The 18467-nt window shown below is 39.3% G+C and overlaps 1 protein-coding gene across 2 annotated transcripts in view; it reads left to right on the top strand.

The window, feature by feature from the left end:
• The window catches only part of FGD6 (FYVE, RhoGEF and PH domain containing 6), a 105989-nt gene that overhangs the window by 71599 nt on the left and 15923 nt on the right, over positions 1-18467 (top strand). For both annotated transcript variants that reach the window (XM_029206108.1, XM_029206107.1), the window contains exons 9-14: positions 8950-9000; positions 12143-12201; positions 12285-12356; positions 13073-13141; positions 13678-13761; positions 14579-14658. In XM_029206108.1, the coding sequence (XP_029061941.1) occupies positions 8950-9000; positions 12143-12201; positions 12285-12356; positions 13073-13141; positions 13678-13761; positions 14579-14658 (415 nt within the window). The remainder of the gene's footprint in view (positions 1-8949; positions 9001-12142; positions 12202-12284; positions 12357-13072; positions 13142-13677; positions 13762-14578; positions 14659-18467) is intronic.

Here is an 18467-nt window from a genome sequence, read left to right as displayed (position 1 = left end):
ACAAGGTGAATCAGTGGGGATCATAGTGGAGAAAATATAATGAAAAATATAATTTAAAAATTCCCCTGAAGTATTTTTTCCATTTCTGTATTTGCAGAGGGGAAGAAAGGCTTTTGAACTTTGATTAAATTTGGATCAGGTAGTTTCTTTGATCTTGTTCAAAATATTTATAAGTGACTTTAACAACATATTATATTACTTTTCCTATAATCTTTGCCTTTAGTCTGGGGTGGCATTAACTCCCTCTAGGTTTTAGAAATCCAGGATTTCCCATGTTGGTAGAAAATGGGATATTAAAAACATCTGTTCTGTTCTGAAGCTATAAATTTGAGTTATGAACAGGCTAATAAGCAGATTTGACAAAAGATCAGAATCAAATTAATGCATGACTTTAAAAAATCTCTTCCTGAAAATTGAAACTTTTGCTTCTGAAAATTCAAACTTCTGGTTAGCAAGTGTTTGTTTGAAAACCATAGGCTAAAATCATTCTAACACTTTCTCTAGAGCAGAACTTGATGAAAGGCGAGGCTGTCCTGGACACCAGCCAAAGAATTTATTTTCTGAGGAACCCAAAGTCCCTGATATAAAGCAGCTCCGTCCATGTAAAATGGGAGGGTGATAATTAGCTCAGCTCTTGTTCTGTTGCAATTCATTTTTAATCATAGTTGTGAATAAGGTATTTTGAGAGATGATATGTAATAAATTATGTCCATGAAGTATTTTAATACTACAGAAAGACTTCAGGATATAAGAGGTAAGCACATTTTATCTGCTTGTTCTATTAAATTATAGCTTTTAAATGTAATCTCACTTTCTGTATAAAACAAGTGTTCTTAACCTTTTTAAGGTTAAGCCAGAATCCCTCTGGGAATGTGGTGAATCCTATGGATCTTGTCTCGGAGTAATTTTTGAAGTTACAGAATAGAATTCGTAAGATTAAGAGGAAACCAATTGGCCTGAAATAAAGTTATTAAAATAATTTTGAAGAGTGACAGAGTAATACATGTGCTTCTTTAGGTACTACATTAAACAGGAAGAGGTGGTGTGGATCTAGTAACTGTCATGATTTTGAAGTACTGGTGAGAGTAAACAATATTTTGAGATGCCTGCAACAACCGTAATGTCATATAAAAAACATGCGATTTCTATGGTGATAAAGCCCTGGTGTCATTGATAATACTGTGATTTGTTGACTACATTCGTAATGGAAGGAAATTCCGTATTTCACTTAGAGATTAGTAGAAAGATTTTTTGGTTTTGTCTGTCCAAGTTTGTAGACCCTCTGAATTCTACCCATAGACATTACTGCAAAACCATTCTTTTTCCAATTCTCAGTATAGATTTGACTCGGATTCCCTGCAAGTAACTGAATGCCTGTGTTGCTGGAATGGGCCTTGCCAAAGATCTAGCAAGCTGACTCTGTTGCCAAAGAGTTTCCCTCTTAGTATGTGTCAGAATCATGGGCTCACATCAGGAACTGTTCCAGGGAATTCCCTCGTGGTCCATTGTTTAGGACTCTGCCCTTCCACTGAAGGTGTACAGGTTTGATCCCTGGTAAGGGAACTAAGATCCCACAAGCTGCACGGCCATTTAAAAAAAAAAAAAAAAAAAGGAACTGTTCCAGTTGGAGAAAACGCTGAAATTCAATCAAACTTGAATTCACTTTGGTGTTTATATTTGCTTTATTCTTCACTTAGCAGTTCTTTGGGTAGTAAAATATACTTTTTTTAAGTATTTTTATTTATAAAATTTAATTATATTTATAAAATTTATAAAAATTTATAAAATTTAATTTTATTTATAAAATTTTTTTTATTTAAAAAAAGATATTTTTTAAAATATCTCCCCAAACCTCAATAATTAGGGTAGTGGGGACCAAATTTGGATAAGAGGTTCCTTAAGTTAGACTTGCCTGCATCAAGGCCATTTCTGTACGTGTGAGATTCTCACTTGATAAACTGGCAGGCTTAAATGTATCCACAAAGAAAAGCAGTCTCAGTGAAGTCAAGATAATGGATGTTTACATTTGTTGACTTTCCTGTGGGTCTGACTCCCCTAAGGGCATTCTGTATATGCCAAGCCAACATGTCCCGCTAAAAAGGGACCAAAGGGAGATTCTCTCCGTTGTAAGATCTGATCCAAAATTTTGTCCTAGGACGAGCCTGGCATCAGGTTTGGTTTGTGAGTCCTTTGGGCATGCCACCTCTGGACCAGACTTATCAAAGTAAGACAGGCCAGGGCTGCCTCATGTGGCTATGCCCTGACAAGGGCTCCTGGCTGAGTTCTAAGTCCAGCCAGCGCTCCGCTTGCCATATTTTGTGCCCTGGCGAGGGGCTGCATCATCCCAGGAGAAGTGGCCTTTTTAATTCACAGAAAGGCATTGCCAGCTTTCCAAGAACATGAATCTGTGAACCTGAGAGCCCGGAAAGGTCACTTTTCTAACTTAGGCATCTCTGGGCCACATTCTCAGAGGCCAGAACTGACCTAATATTTGAGAAGCAGAATTAGAGCAGAGACTGGAGCACTTTTTAATTAGACCCTCAGAGTATCATCTCAACTGCTTAGTAAAATATGGAGCAAGAAGTGGTAACCCTAAATGAGTGTCATATAGTCCATCGTAAATTAAGGAAACATTTGTTGAATATGCACCAGACCTTGTTCTTGGTGCTGGGGGATATAGGATAATTAATTCAGGCTCCTGGTCCTCCTGAAGCCCATGGTTTAGCATTTGTGCTTAAAGGGATACTTGACACTATAGAACCATTAACTTAGCTTTTAACTAGTTTGCTGGCACTCCATATTCTCATTAAGGTTAACTTAGTTTGCAATTTTATCCATACATATCAAAGTGATTTTGTGTATAGGAGTAAATAGAGTACATCATTAAAGAATATTCTGAGAGGGAAACATCAGTCAATACGTATTTTAAAACATCAACAGTTAAAGACATGTAATACCATTGCAAAAACAGACCTATTGGTTAAAAATAATAATTATTATTCTGCCGTTGGAATAGGGAGGTAACTTGAAATAGACTGTTGTTTATAAGACTCTAGTGTTGACAAAGTAGGAAGTGAAAGACAATAGAAAGGATTATTTGGTGAATAACCTGTTAAAATTTGAAAAACTAATTAAAATTCATACATTATTGGATACACTAAAAATAAAATCAAAACTAGATATAGGGCTTCCCTGGTGGCGCAGTGGTTGAGAGTCCGCCTGCCAAAGCAGGGGACACGGGTTCGTGCCCCGGTCCGGGAAGATCCCACATGCTGCGGAGCGGCTGGGCCCATGAGCCATGGCCGCTCGGCCTGCGCGTCCGGAGCCTGTGCTCTGCAATGGGAGGGGCCACGACAGTGAGAGGCCCGCGTACCGCAAAAAAAAAAAAAAAAAAAAAAACTAAACTAAATATAAATAGGCAGAGCACAGAGGATTTTTAGGGTAGTAAAAATACTCTGTATGATACCATAATGATGGATACATTTCATTGTATATATTTGTCCAAACTCATAGAATGTACACCAAAGTGAGCCGTAAAGTAAACTATGGGCTCTAGATGCTAATGATGTGTTGATGTAGGTTCATCAGTTGTAATAAATGCCCAACTCTGGTGGGTGATGTTGATACTGAGGGAGGCTGTGCATGTGTGTAAGCAGAAGGTATATGGAAAATCTTTGTACCTTCCCCTCAACTGCTCTAAACATAAAACTGCATAAAGTCTTAACTTAAAAATAAAAAATTACATATGAAGCATTAAACTATAGGAAAACCAGGGAAAAAATAAAATTGGTTATTTATTAAAACTCTCAGGGTAGGGAGAGGAGGAGAGATGATTTTCTAAGCCCCCCAAATTAAAGAAATTATAAAGGAAAATATTGACACCTTTCAACGCTTCTATATAATAAAAACATTATAAAGGTTTAAAATATAGTTGAAATAAAAAGAAACAGTACACCAGAAAACATATTTGTAGCAAATATGAAAAATACTATTTCACTAAGAATATTAAAACTTTTATAGATATCCGGACTAAAAATATGAACAAACAATTCACTCAGAAAAAGTATACATAAGTACACTGTGGCATGTTTAAGATCCTCTGAATCATAAATATCAATTAAAATAAGTTATCAGTCCCCCCTACTACATTAGCAATAAAAAACTACAATACACACAACTGGCAATCATTTAGTGAAGCTGGTATTTTCATATATAAATAATGATATTTTAAATTGGTATATCCTTTTAGGAAAGGTTTCTCATGATATATATAAAGTACTTAAAAAAAACAAAAACCTTTTCTTTCCCATTGATATTCTGCCCCCTCCACATACACACCCAAAATGTGAAGTATAGAAAAAGACAAATATATCAAGACATTGACCACTGTTACTTGTAATTAAAATAATCACACAATTTATTATTCAAACCCAGTACCTTTAAAGAGTGCAAGGGGCAGTATTTATAGTAATACTTGGACAACAGGTAATGTGGCAGAATCATATGGGCAAATTAGGATGTATGGCCATCCAATTTATAACAGCCAAAACAAGATAACTAAAAAATGACTTAAGTCTAATAATAGAGTACCTAAGTCCCATATCATATATCCCTGGAGTGGCATGTTTGCTACTCCTATGTATTAAAAAAAATGTGCGGGTTAGAATATTTTAAATGTGCTATAAAATTCTATATATTATTAAAATTAAGTAAAGTCAAACATTTATAAAAATAGAAGGAAATACTTCAAAATAAATAGTTGTTTTAGAGAGATGTTCATGGTATGCTTCATGATACTTTAGAATGAGAGTCATTAGTTTTTCAATCTGGGTCAAGCCTACTTATTTTATGTATGGGGATACTGACACCCAGAAATGCCACAGGACATGGTCAGTCACATACATACCTCTTGCTAGACATGGCTGGACAAAGAAAGTAAGAATCTGCCGTCTCACTCCCAACAAGGGCTCTTGAGCTCTTCGCCAAGCCACCTTCAAGATGGCAGCAGTGTGTCTTACAACCTGATACTTGATCTTTATTTTGGTATTTAAAATAACCTCTACTCTGTTTCACAAGTCAGGATAATTTTAGGTGGCTTCTTTTAACATTTGAAATTTTGGCAAACAGGCTTTCATTGACTAGACTTATTATTCTCTGGATCTCATAATTCTGTATTTTGTTGCTGAGTTCATTACATATTTAGGGAGGAAAGAAGAAATCTAGATAATACAAAGCAAGACATGTCGTTAAATTCAAAACACTTGACTTTGGAACGTTACCCGGTCCTATATGCTAATTTCCTCTGTGCTCTGCCATCAACCGTTTCTGAGCACACAGTCCAGGAATCTTACTGTGTGCTGTTGAATTTAAAAGTCCCTGATTCCCACAGATGACTCATTTTTAGGAAATGGATACTGTACCTCTGAATCATTTTCTGCTGTAAGTTGATTATTCGTTGATTGGGCAATCACGGGATTGTAAGACTTACTAGGAGCCCATGTATTGAAAACTTAGACCTCTAACAAGATATGGTATTTGTTGGGTCCTCATTCTTTCACTCTGGGTCTCATATATGAGGACAAAGTTAACTTGCATAGCTGTTGAGACTGCACATGCTATGTTTTGGTTAGTTTTGTGCTGCTAATGTTGGATGATGGGGATGATGGGGACTGATTAACTTTTAATCAACGATGCCACCTGGTGGCCAGAAAGTACATTTTGTGGTGTCCAGGCATGCTGTACCAACCTTTTTTTCTTTGATATAAATAACCTCAGTAGCATTTGAGGCATTTGTATTACTGAAGTTTTGAAGAATCCTTGTTTGGTTTGGTGGAAACAGGAAAGTCATAGAATACTACAAGTCCAACATGGCAAATTGAGATGACTCCTCTGCTCTCCTTGATTTTTTAATGAAGCTCCAGCAGGATGCTAGGACCTAAATGATATGTAGTAAACAATTCCAAATGACCAATGCAGGAGTGTCTGTCTGGTTTCCCTTCCTGCGTTTCACCTGGGTTATGACAGTCACTGGGGCAGCTGGTGATTTCATTGCTCATTCCATCTGACTCAGAGGGTGATCAGTCTCGTTCTCATTCTGTAGTTAAGGCACGAGTGATTCTTAACTGAGGGGATCATGGTCTTGTCTTCCTAGAAAAGGTAAAAGGTAAAAGTTCTCAAAAGGAGTAAGTTGAGTTTTAAGATTTTTTTTTTTAATTGGCAAGGAAAGTAAACCTTAACCCCATTTTCTCCTTGATTAATAACATGATTTTGCAACATTTTCATCCTGGGTTTTCTGCACAGCCAGTTTGTGTATTTCCACTTTGCTCCTAAAAGTTTAGGTTGGCGAGCAGCAGCTGAGCTTGAGTACAAGGAAAGAAAATGCAACTCAGAAGCTTATTGGGCTCAGCACAGTGATTCTGAGGTCAGGATTTCCTAATATGGACATCTTCCAGTGGCCTCTTTTGGTTTAGAGAAATGTCTCAGCTTGCATGGATATGCTTCTGTATTAAAGAACAAGAATTGAAGACAAAATGGGAACTTGCTATGAGTCTGATACTTAGGTAAATCTGCTTTCATTTCTACACTCTTCAGCTCCCTGCAGCTTTAAGGAACATCCCTTTTGATTAGTGAAGTAGCCCAAGAAGAGTAAGTTTTTCTCCCTAACCCTGTCGCTGTCATGGAAAAGTTAAATATTTGGATTCACTAAACATGGCTTATATATGGAATGCATTCTGAGTGGGGTCAGAGTGAGATTAAGTTCGTTTTTCATCTCCAGATGAGTCTAAGTGTAGTGTATAATCAATGTATTTTGTTAATTTTTGTGGGTTTCTTATTTATTTGGTTGGAAGAATTGCTCTCCAACTTTTATGTTCAGATTACTTTCAGATCTAAATTGCTTGTGATGGTCTCTGGCAAGGTAGAATCTATGCCGTGGTGCACAGAAGCTTAACGTCGTCATACACGATATCTCGCTGTGGCTTGTTGCCAGGGCTGGATATTTATAATGTGCATGTCTAGACTCACACACGTTCTTGGATCACTGTGTCAAAGTTGTATAGTTTTAGCAGTTGGGTGTGTATGTTAGTCGTCTATTAAGTTTGAAAATCTGGCACTAACGTCCAAGTTCCCCTTTGTGCCTTTGAGCATGACTTAATAAATCCATGGGTTGAAATTATATCTGTTCCATAATATTGCTAAATGGAGATTGGATCTGATAAAAATGCATTCAGTCTTTTAATATGCCTTTCCTCTTTCCATTTCCCAACTCCCATGGGCATTAGGATTGGTTTCAGCCTTTATTGCCTTTTACCTAAAATAAGACACAATCCTGTCTAAAAAAAAATCATTTTTTTAAATTCATTAAGCATTTCTTGTCCCTTGCATGCAAAGTCTCTGGCTAAGTGCTATGAGAGATAGAAAGATGAATCAGATGTAGGCAGGCCCTGCCCACAGGAGCCTTGAGTCTAGTGAAAAAGAAAATGATAGAAGGCATACAGTAACTGCTGTGTAATGTGTTATTCAAAGGGAAAGAATATATCTTTCAAATGGAAAGTTTGGTAAGAGAGGAGGAATTTGAGATGAGCCTTGAAGAATTATGAGTAGAATTTTTATACGCAGAGACAGAGAAAGGATTCAGAAGAAGGGAACATTAAAGACAAAAGGTATGGAGCCAGGGAACACATGGGAAGTGTTTAAGGAATTGTGCAGAATCAGACTTAAGAACAAAGGGCCTGTGTAAGGCAGTAGCAAGAGAGAAAAGCAGAAAAGTCAACAGGGACCGCGTAGCGGGGACTTGAAATTCCAGGAAATAGAATTTGTTTTAATCTGAGAGTTAATGGGAAGTCATCCAACATTTCTCAACAGAGAAGGAAGTATTACCTTGAAATCCTGTAACGTTCCTTGGTTACAGGATTTATGAAATATAACCTATTGCCTTAAATTATTTTTCGTATTACTAGAAGCACTATATACCATGTTGCTCGTTTACAGACCATCTTTTTGTGTGTGTGTGTGGAACGCGGGCCTCTCACTGTTGTGGCCTCTCCCGTTGTGGAGCACAGGCTCCGGACGCGCAGGCTCAGCGGCCATGGCTCACGGGCCTAGCCGCTCCGCGGCATGTGGGATCTTCCCGGACCAGGGAAAGAACCTGTGTCCCCTGCATCGGCAGGTGGACTCTCAACCACTGTGCCACCAGGGAAGCGCCCCAGACCATCTTCATCTAGACCAGGGTTTCTCAACTGCAGCCCTATTGACATTTTGGTGCAGATAATTCTTTGTTGTAGGGCTGTCCTGTGCATTTGTAGGATGTTTAGCAGCGTCTCTGGCCTCTAACCACTAGATGCCAGTGGCATCCCCTTTCCCCCAGTTGTGATAATCAGAAATGTCTTCAGACATTTCTAAATTTCTCCTGGGGGGCAAACCTGACCCCATTTGAGTACCACTGGTTTAGACATATGTATTGCATTTTTCTGGTGTTCTGGGCATTGTTAGACTCTTAAGATTGCCAGATCTCAGAGTTCCTTAGACATTCAATCTATTGATGCTTGAAATTTGGTACTAAAACGTGCATCTGATCTTGAGATTAAGGTACTTTGTGCGTGTTGGAGTTAAAGAGCTGAACTGGGCATCAGGAGACCTGGGTTCGGGTTCTGGTCCTAGCTCTGCCACAAAGAGGTTGTATTACTTGAGTGAGACCGTGTCCTCGGTAGCCTGATTCCTCATCTCTAAAGTAACCAGTGCAACCTCTCAGGCTCTTTCTAGCTCTGATTTTGTGTCCTGATTTCAAATTGACCCCAGGGCTTTATTCTTTCATTTTTAGAAAGGTAGCACAAACAGAATGAATATGTATATTAACCAATAAGGCTGACTAGAGTATTGAATAAGAAAGACAAATGTTTTTTCCTTAGTGCTTAATTGTACTAAATACCATAACTTTTTTTCCTTTTCTAGACTATTTAAAAAATCTCTTAGAAGACGCTGGAGATTACAGAGACACTCAAGGTAAACAGTTTTTGTGGTCTCATGTGTTATAGAAGGTTTTATATTATGTTCATTTGAACCTGGAAAGTAAAAACGTAACAAAACCCATATACAAAACTGTGTTTTATTCTTAAGAAGCCTTTTTAAACTCTGTTTTAGGCAAATTAAAATAGAACTAGATAAAGTGGTGCTGGATGCAAGTGAAATTATAGGGGCAAAAGATGCCCATGGTCAGGCAGCCATTGGAGCCAGCCTCCTGAGAGAGTGGTCCCAGCATAGTCTGTTGTCAGGGAGCTTCATCCTCCTGGGCTCAGTCTGTCTGTGCTGGGGTGCATTCACCTTCTCTAGATGTCCACTGCTTTCAAAAACAGAGATTGAACCAGTTGATCTGCAAGATTCTTTCAAGCTTTAAAATCATGAGTCCATGAAGTGACCAAACAACACAAATTAGAGATAAGGCCTAAAATAGCCTATTATTCTGGGACTGTTTAATGATGGGCATTAGCCTTACCATCCTTCCACTCCCTCACCCCAGTAGTACTTAAGGGAAACAGTCCATTACAATACAAGGGACTCATTGACATTCATGGGATAATCCACTGTGTGTGTCTGTGTCTGTGTGTGTGTGCATGTATGTCTGCTGTCTTTCTCTCTCTCTCTCTCTCTCTCTCTCTCTCTCTCTCTCACACACACACACACACACACACACACATACACACGAGGATTTAGTTCTGTTTAGGAGAGTAGTGTTTCTTTTAAATGTCATAGGTCTATCCCTGGTTCTAATCTACAGAAACACATTAGACAAATCCATCTCCACGCCATATTCATTTTATGAATTTTGATCACATTCTTGTGCATCCTTTACATTATCAGATTACAAAGCTGAAAGGTTTTTAACCCATTTTTGTAGAGATTCTTATTCATTCTATTAATCATTTTACTTCTTCTGTAACATCTTTTATTCACAAGTGTTATGCTTTTAAAGGTGCTTTTTTAAAGGAAAAGTTTGGAGTGGGCGACATGACATGCTTCTTGTCTCTGGTAAACATATAATTTAGTTGAAGAAGAAAGTCTGTGATAGGGACTTCCCTGGTGGTGCAGTGGTTCTGACTCACGCTCCCAATGCAGGGGGCCTGGGTTCGATCCCTGGCTGGGGAGCTGCATCCCGCATGCATGCTGCAGCTAAGAGTTTGCATGCTGCAACTTGGGAGCCCACGTGCCGCAACTAAGACCCGGCATAACAAAATAAATAAAGAAATATTAAAAAAAGAAAGAGAAGAGTCTATGATACCCGACAGATAAAGAACAAAGCAGAAAGCTTTAAAGTAAGGATGCACTTAGCAGTATAGAATCATTTGGAAGATGGAGGAAAGTGTGAGGATTGAAGAGGCAGAGCTTTGCTTAGAGGGAAGTAGAACCAGAGATGAGTTGATGAGAGATGGTGGACGAGAAGAAGAGTGGGCATTCCAGGTCAGAGTCTGTCTCATGAAGATAAATATCTTAGACAGATTTTAGCAGATCGGGCCTCAAGAAAACATCTGTCCCAGGGCTTCTGCCTTCAAGGAAAGTGAGTTATTAGCTCCATTTTGCAGGTAAAACAAATACAGGGCCAGAAATTAAGGAGCTTGTTTAAAGAAAATTACACACTTCAGCAAAGACATGGCTTAGGATAAGCAGTGAACAGTGATGTGCACTCTATGGCCAGAGGCAATGCAGTAAAGTGATGAGATTGCCCAAAGGTGAGGGAAAATGAGACTAATATACCTTTGGAAGATAAGCAGAAGAGTTAAAGGAACAGAGTCACCAGGGCCTCTTAAAGCGATGATATGAGGAAAGTAGAATTGCAGAATGGATGGGGGAGGTCAGAGCTTGGAGGCCAGGTGACCAAATAGCAGCAGCTTTATTACTTCATCCATTCATTAAATTTTAAAGCTTTTATCCCTGTCCGCTGGAGGTTCAAGCAGGCCAGAAAGCAGGGAATGTGTCCAGGGTCACCTCTTGAATATCTGCCATGATGAGTGCCAGATACAGTAAATTCTGATATGTGGTTTGAGTCTCTATAAGGAAATACAGCTTTCCTTTAATAATGGTGATAATAATACATTTAAAGACTATAGAAACCTCCAGGGTTGGTACCAGAAAGAGTATCCCTTGGTAGGTATAGTAGCTGGACCAAAACACCTCAAACCCTTTCTGGAAATTGATTTTTTTTTTTTAATAGTCCTTTTAGTGACGATTACTGTCATTGCCACACCAGCCTCAGAAGGGCATGCTTCCTTCTTTAACACTCTTACCAGTTTTTCTCAATCGTAGGGCTTCTGTCATACCAGATAACCGTCTTTGTGTGGATTTCTAATTAGCATTGCAGGATGTTTAACATCCCTGGCTCCTACCCATTAAAGGCCAGTGGACCTTCCCAGTCATTGTGACAACCGAAAATTATCTTATACATGTCCAAGTGTCCCTAGGGGAACACTATTGTCTTGAATTGAGAACAACTGTAGCCCAAAAGGGACAAAGTACAGACTTTTTCCTTTATATCTAGTTATGAAGATGACAAGACTGAAGCATTCAAAAACATTTAATAAAGGCAAGAGGTTAATAAAAAGAATAAAACACAGGTGAAGCTAAATAACCCAACTCACAAAATAAAGTATGTAATTTCCTAAGGTCTAGTATGCTTCCTTGTGGCATTTCTTCCCTCTTGGGATCAGACTAAGAGAAGGCAGCTAAGCCCTGACCCTCTTAAATAGCTGGTCCTCATAATTCTGGTTTCCTATCCCAGGATCCTTCTCTCCCAAGGCAGTTTATCCTGGAATGGTCCTCAGCTTCCAGGTAAAATCCTATTCATCCTCGTAAACTTCAACAGAATAATCAGCTCTCAGCACAAAACAACCCTGATGTTCATACTATTGATACACATGGTCTGTAATGTATCTTTAGAGTCTTTCTTTGGCTCATTGTTTCATAAGTACTGTTTTTCCTTGGTTTTGTTCTCATCGAACCGCATCGCGTATATTTCTGCCCACTCACAGTTAACTGATCTCCTGCAGTGGTCCGTGGCTGTGAACTAGCCGTCTTGTTGTCTGGAGTTGCTCAGTGTTGCAATTCATTGGTAATGATAGTGATTGAATGCCCCTTCTGTTCCTACATATTTTAGATGCCCTTGCCGTTGTTATAGAGGTAGCCAACCATGCCAATGACACCATGAAGCAAGGAGTAAGTATCTTCATTTCAACGGCTGCTGTACTGTTGAACCTGGGAGCCCGTGCCTTCATATGCTGTGCATTCTCTTTCTGTAGGACAACTTTCAGAAACTTATGCAAATTCAGTACAGCTTAAATGGACACCATGAAATAGTTCAGCCTGGACGGGTAAGTGTTTTAGACTGCATTTTGCAAACTTAATACAATGGATTTAGGCACCGTTTGTAGCTATTTTCATTTGAGTTATGAAAATAGGTTATTTGTTATTGTTACTCTTCAGTGACCCAATCTGGATCAACTAAGTTCATTCTATCCTTTCAAAACATTCATGATTTAAGTCATTGTGACAAGAAGTCCAATTCAATTAGGAGAACGGCAAGGGACCCCACAGAGTATCTGATCAAATAGGATCATTTTATTGTGTAATACTAGCTGACCTCACACAGCTTTAAAGACAATTTCAATTAAAATCTTTAATGTAAGAGAAGATTATGAGGGTTGGGACAAAATTGGTATTTTGATGTTCTTCATAGAGCACAAAAGTGACTGAGGGAATGAATTCAGGGAAATTACAAAGTGCAATTGTCAGGATGTTGGCTATGCCTCAAGATCGAGTACACACTCAGTCAATTACATTTCAAACCATATGGTACCCCTGGGCTCAGTATTGGAGTTATGAAACTCTGCTGGCTTATCCAATTCCTAAATGATTTACAGGGTTTAAAAAGAAGCCACGGCTGTAAAAAGTAACAAGGAAACTATGTCTTCCCAGCCTCCACACAAAATAATTCTGGGGAACGAAGGTCGAAAAGGAAATTACATGTATATGTATATTGTAGTTGTGTTGGGAGGGTACTAAATGGATGTTTGTTTGGATGAATCAGGTTTTTCTCAAAGAAGGAATTCTGATGAAGCTATCTCGGAAAGTCATGCAGCCCCGAATGTTTTTCCTGGTAAGTGGCCACGTGTGTTTCTGCTGAGCCCGAGGCAGGGATAATTGCTTAATGAAAGGAGACGGTTGTTCAGGACAGATAAGATTGGCACATTCAGACAGCAGTTTTAGTAGGATCTTTGACTGGCTGGATTGCTTGTTTGCATGTCAAGTATAGGAAACAAAGTCTTGTATGATACATAACTAGAAATTCACTTCCTTTTTGAATTTAGTTTATTTCATCTCTGATTTGGAAAAATTGATTCAATCAGTGATTTGTTTTGGCAGATTATAATACCTTAGGTGGGGTTTAGAATTCAGAAAACGTTAAATCTGTTACAGAACTTGGAAAGAAAGCCCATTTTCTAGAAGTTGCCTTCTAGTAATATTCTAATAGAACATTCTAGGTGGTTCTGGTTTTATAAGCAGAATATAAGTATTATATTCAGAGTTTTAAACAAAGAGGTAATATTGTTCCTTTATTCCTGTATCTTACCAATATCTTTGTAGCTGAAATTTGTTGCTTTACTTTGTCCTATGAAATGTTTCTACTTTCAGTTTAATGATGCTCTGTTGTATACAACACCGGTGCAGTCCGGGATGTACAAACTGAACAACATGCTCTCATTGGCAGGAATGAAGGTCTGTGCATCTGTTAGAAGATATATATATATATTTTTTTTTTTTGCAGAAGATATTTTTTTACCCAAATGTATTTAGAGAAAAAGCCCTAAGATAATCATCTTCTCATATCCCTATCTCTTCTCTCTCCATGTGTTACTGTTCATTTATTCATTTTTGTAGTTATTTGTTCCCTCATACATTAATTGAGTCATAAGATATTGAGAACTACTATACTGAGAACTACTGTAAACAAAATGTGTTATCGGTTTAGTGAAAAATATAAAGATGAATTGAAGCATGATTCTTTTGTCTCCACCTCTACTCCAATCCCTCCAGGAGTTTAGCAACTAGTTGGGAAGCTAATACGCTGCATATCAATACCTATAAAATAGATAGTAATACATATCACTATAAAGGCACAGTTAAAGTTTGTGGGAGCTCAGAAAATAAAGAACGTGCAGCTTTTGGTGGGACATGGTAGAGGGATTGGTGGTAGTTAGGAAGAGGGAGACTTGAGGAAGTCTTTTTGGAGGAAGAGCCAAGAGCCTTACAGAATTGGTCACATTTGGCCCCGCTGAGATGTAGGGAAAGGCATTCTAGGTACAGGGAATAGTGTGAGCAAAGGCCTGAAGGTGGGTAAGTTGGGCCTTCTTGTATGTGGGTATTTAAATTCATCTGGAGCACAGAGCAGATGAGGGAGAGTGATGGTAGATCAAGCTGGATATGAAGGCTGGGGGTGGCTGTCAGCAGTGGGGGCATTGGGCAATTTTAGCTATGCTTCAGCAGTGAGGTTTTCAATTGGATGAGTCTGTTCAATCATTTTGTTTTCTTCCAGGTCAGAAAACCTACCCAAGAGGCATATCAGAATGAACTAAAGATTGAAAGTGTAGAACGTTCCTTCATACTCTCAGCCAGGTAAATTTTAAAAATGTATAGGTGAACATTTGTCAGTATTGCGGAGTCAAACATTTTCCAGCAGTTTTCACATTTAGGTTAACTAGTAAACTTATTTTATTTCCTTTCTTTTCTCTCCTAATACCATGCAGTTTACTCTTGATTTACCATGTAGGTGGGATGTCTAAGAGCTGATGCAATAGTGTGCTAGAAGTACAAAGACTAAAATGTTCCTCTGAACGGAATAATAATGCCGAAAAGTGCTTTGCTGATCATTTTTTTAAAGTGGTTATTTCAAGTCATTTTACAGTGATACGTAATGTTTTTAAAAACATCTAGTGCTTTATAGTTTACTAGGAAGTGTTCGTGTAGCATTCAGAGGTCATAACAAATCTACTGAGGTAGGTGTCATAAAAAGGAGGAAGACTAAGTTACAGAAAAATTGAGTTGCTTTCTTAAGGATGCATAGCTGGCAAAGTCAGGATACAGGTAGAAACTTTCTGCTTTTAAATCTGTTGTTATTATGACATACCACATTGCCTCAAATCAGAACCTACAGTGACATATGTGTAAGTCAAAATATATTACCATAATGTAAATCAAGTACTGAGGAAACCTGGGGCTGTGTGACTCATACACGCATATTATTCAGTTTTGGCTGAGTGGTAGAAGTGCATGTGTGGGAGGATTTGACTGGTGAAGGGAGAGCCGCCAACAGCCACAGCTTGCTGCATTGCTGAATCTGCATAACAAGTCTGGGCGGCTCTCAGATCTCACCTTTGACATAATAAAAATAGAGCAAACATTGATGTAGCGCTTACTTTGTGCCAGGGACTACTGTCCTAAGCACTTTCTGTGTATTAATTCATCAAATCTTCACAATAACCTTTTAAGGTAAGTTACTACTATTATACCCATTTTATGGTGAAAAAAGCCAACCAGCTGTTACGTAGCAGAGCAGGGGAGCTGAAATTTGAATCTGACACTAAAATTCATGCTTTTAACCATTCTGATATTGCCTATGTCTGTGGATGTCAAGGACTCAGACCAAATGTGCTAACTTCCCAAATCAGACCGCAAGAGCATCTCCCTGGGTCGTGTCACTCTTCTGAAATGGAATGGCCACTGCTGCCTGACACCAAATCTCAGGATGATAGGAGAAGACAAATTCCTGTATTCAGGGTTTGTCAAGTGCTTCCCAGCTACCAGCGAAAGCAAGCAGAGTTCCGTCAAGGGAGGGGGCACCTGAAGCATCCTCCAGATCAGTATTTAGAGAGTGAAAGTAGGGGAATTCCCTGGCGGCCCAGTGGTTAGGACTCCGCACTTCCACTGTAGGGGGCATGGGTTTGATCCCTGGTCATGGAACGAGGATCCCATACGTCCAAAAAAAAAGTAAATGCTTGATCACCTGGAACTATACCCTTTTCTTTCTTTCTTGAGTTTGAACAAAAGTGCAAAGAACATCAAGTCCCTGTACATCAGGCTCCTGGCAAATACTTAAGCCTGGTTCTTAAAATCAAGAGTTATTTTCAAAGATCCGAAGAGGACATGCCTATAGGGAAGTTAAGTTTTCAGTTGCACTTAAGTTTTCTAACTAAAATAGGCTTTTATAAAAACAAAATTCTGTTTATTAAAAATTAAACAATTCAGGAAATGATGGTTGATCTTTCTTTCTTTGGCTGCCTATCAGGTAAATATCTGGATGTCAAGTGTTTTTTCAGATGGGCCTCCTAGACCTTAGTAAGATCATTGGATTTTTAAGTATGATGGGAAACCATCCAAAGGTTTTAAGCTAAGAATTGGTGTGACCTCATTTTTATTTTTAAAAGCACACACTGTCTGCCTTGTAGAAGTAGACCACCAGAGACTAGAGTAGAAGTTGGAAGACCAGGTAGGAGGTTGTAGATGGTGATGTCTGGGCTATAGCTGTAAGAAATGGTTCAATCAGGTAGAGCCAATCAGGATGGAGTGAATGTGGGGTATGCAGGAGAATGATAAAACTGGAAAGTTGTTGATAAAAGAAAAGTAAATTTCCACAGGAGGGTTAAGGTGGTATGCAAGAAAGGGAACAAACACATACTAAATGCCACCCATATGCCAGGCTCTCCTTCTGAATTCCCCCAACCACACTGAGGTACTGTGTAACAGGTAAAAAAGGGATGGAGGCCTCTTGTGATCTTGCTCCTATCTGCCTCACCAGCCTGATCTCCATTCACTCTCCGTGTCACCAACCCCACCAAAGCATGGCATGTTCCATCAGCATGGATCTGCTAATGATTCTCGATGCATGCCAGCCTACTTCACATCCTTCTTCCTTGCACAGGTGGCTACCTCCACCTAGAATGCATCCCTTTGTTCAAGAAGTAATATGGAGCGTCTACCCTGGGCCAGGCATTTTGCTAGGCATCAGGATACAGTGGACAATGAAAAGGGCCTTTCCTTCCCTGAGCTTACAGTCCATTAGGAAAGACGTACACTTAGCAAGTATTACCACAGTCAATTATCAGGGAGATTAAGTAGTATACAGGGAAACTACCAGGTGCTATGAGGCTGTAAGACAAGGGATCTTAAATTAGATTTGGTGGAAAAAGGGCAGTTAGGGGTAGCTTCCCTAAAGTCCTGTGTCTATTGAGTTAAGAAGGATAAGTAGGTGTTGGATAGCTAGGCAGAGAGAAAAGGAGGAGGCTCCTGGCCATTAGGAACAGTGTGTACAAAGGCCCTGAGGTGGAAAGGGACATGGTGTATTCAAAGAACTAAAAGGCCAGTGTGTCATGAACATAGCAAATGAGAGGGAGAGTGACCCAAGATAAACCTGGAGGGCCAGGGAGAAAGATTATGCAGAACCGTCTTGTGGATTTTGGTCTTTGGCCTAAGAGCCACAGGAAACCACTGAAAGGTTTCTACAAGGGAATGATGTGATCATTTTGGCATTTTTTAAAAGAATATCTGGTTGCTCTGTGGAGGATGGTTTGGGAGGGGAACTGAAGGAGACGAGTAATGGGACAGAGAGAGGCAGAAGAAGTGAGCCTCCAGCCTGTACAGCGTATTGGATTGCTGTGATAAGGAAAACTGGGAAAGGTGCAGCTTTAGGAGAAAAATCAGGAATTTAGGTTCAGATGTGCATATTGAATGTGTGGTGCCTATAAATCATCAAAATGGGGTCATCAAGGAGGCAGTTGATGTCAGGAGCTGGATGTCAGAAGGAAGACTGGACTAGAGGCATATCCCGAGGAGTCATCAGCCTCGAGATGATGACCAAAGCTAGGAGACTGGCTGAGGGTGCACAGGGAGACCGCAGAGTTCCCTGTCAAACACCTGTAGTTGTTCCAATAGTACCTTAGTCATCACCTCTGCAAAGCCTTCCCTGCTACCCAAATAAGGTAATTAACTACTTCTATGTCACTTATCTATCTTACATTTATTATATCATACGGTAATTTTTACCTGACTTTATGTCTCACGTCAATTAGATGTGAGCCCTTGCAAGTGAAGTGTACTTTGTGTGCCCACTTCATGGCGTAGTACCTGGCCCATAGAAGGCTCCCAGTAAATGTTACTCAAATAAACTGAAGTGATGTGGCCTTTGGACCTCAGAGTTGCATCCCACAGTTAACACAAGAAGTAAATAGTGTGGCAAGGTCTAACACACCAGAAATCTCTTCTGTTGGAGAGTTTTTCCCTTAGAAATTATTTCCATTCATTGGGGAAATGGTGCTTGTTTAATGCAAATTTGCTATCTGGTAATGTCCACATTCCATAAAGAAAAGAATACTTGGCTTAACTGTGTTTTTCTGTGAGGAAGATGCTGATTCTTGTACTAGCCATGTCAC

Source organism: Monodon monoceros, unplaced genomic scaffold, assembly GCF_005190385.1.
Source record: "Monodon monoceros isolate NGI ecotype Baffin Bay Population unplaced genomic scaffold, NGI_Narwhal_1 Super_Scaffold_6, whole genome shotgun sequence".
In the NCBI taxonomy this organism is placed as follows: domain Eukaryota; kingdom Metazoa; phylum Chordata; class Mammalia; order Artiodactyla; family Monodontidae; genus Monodon; species Monodon monoceros.
Note: the sequence above shows the minus strand (reverse complement) of the source record. Positions and strands in the feature narration are given on the sequence as shown.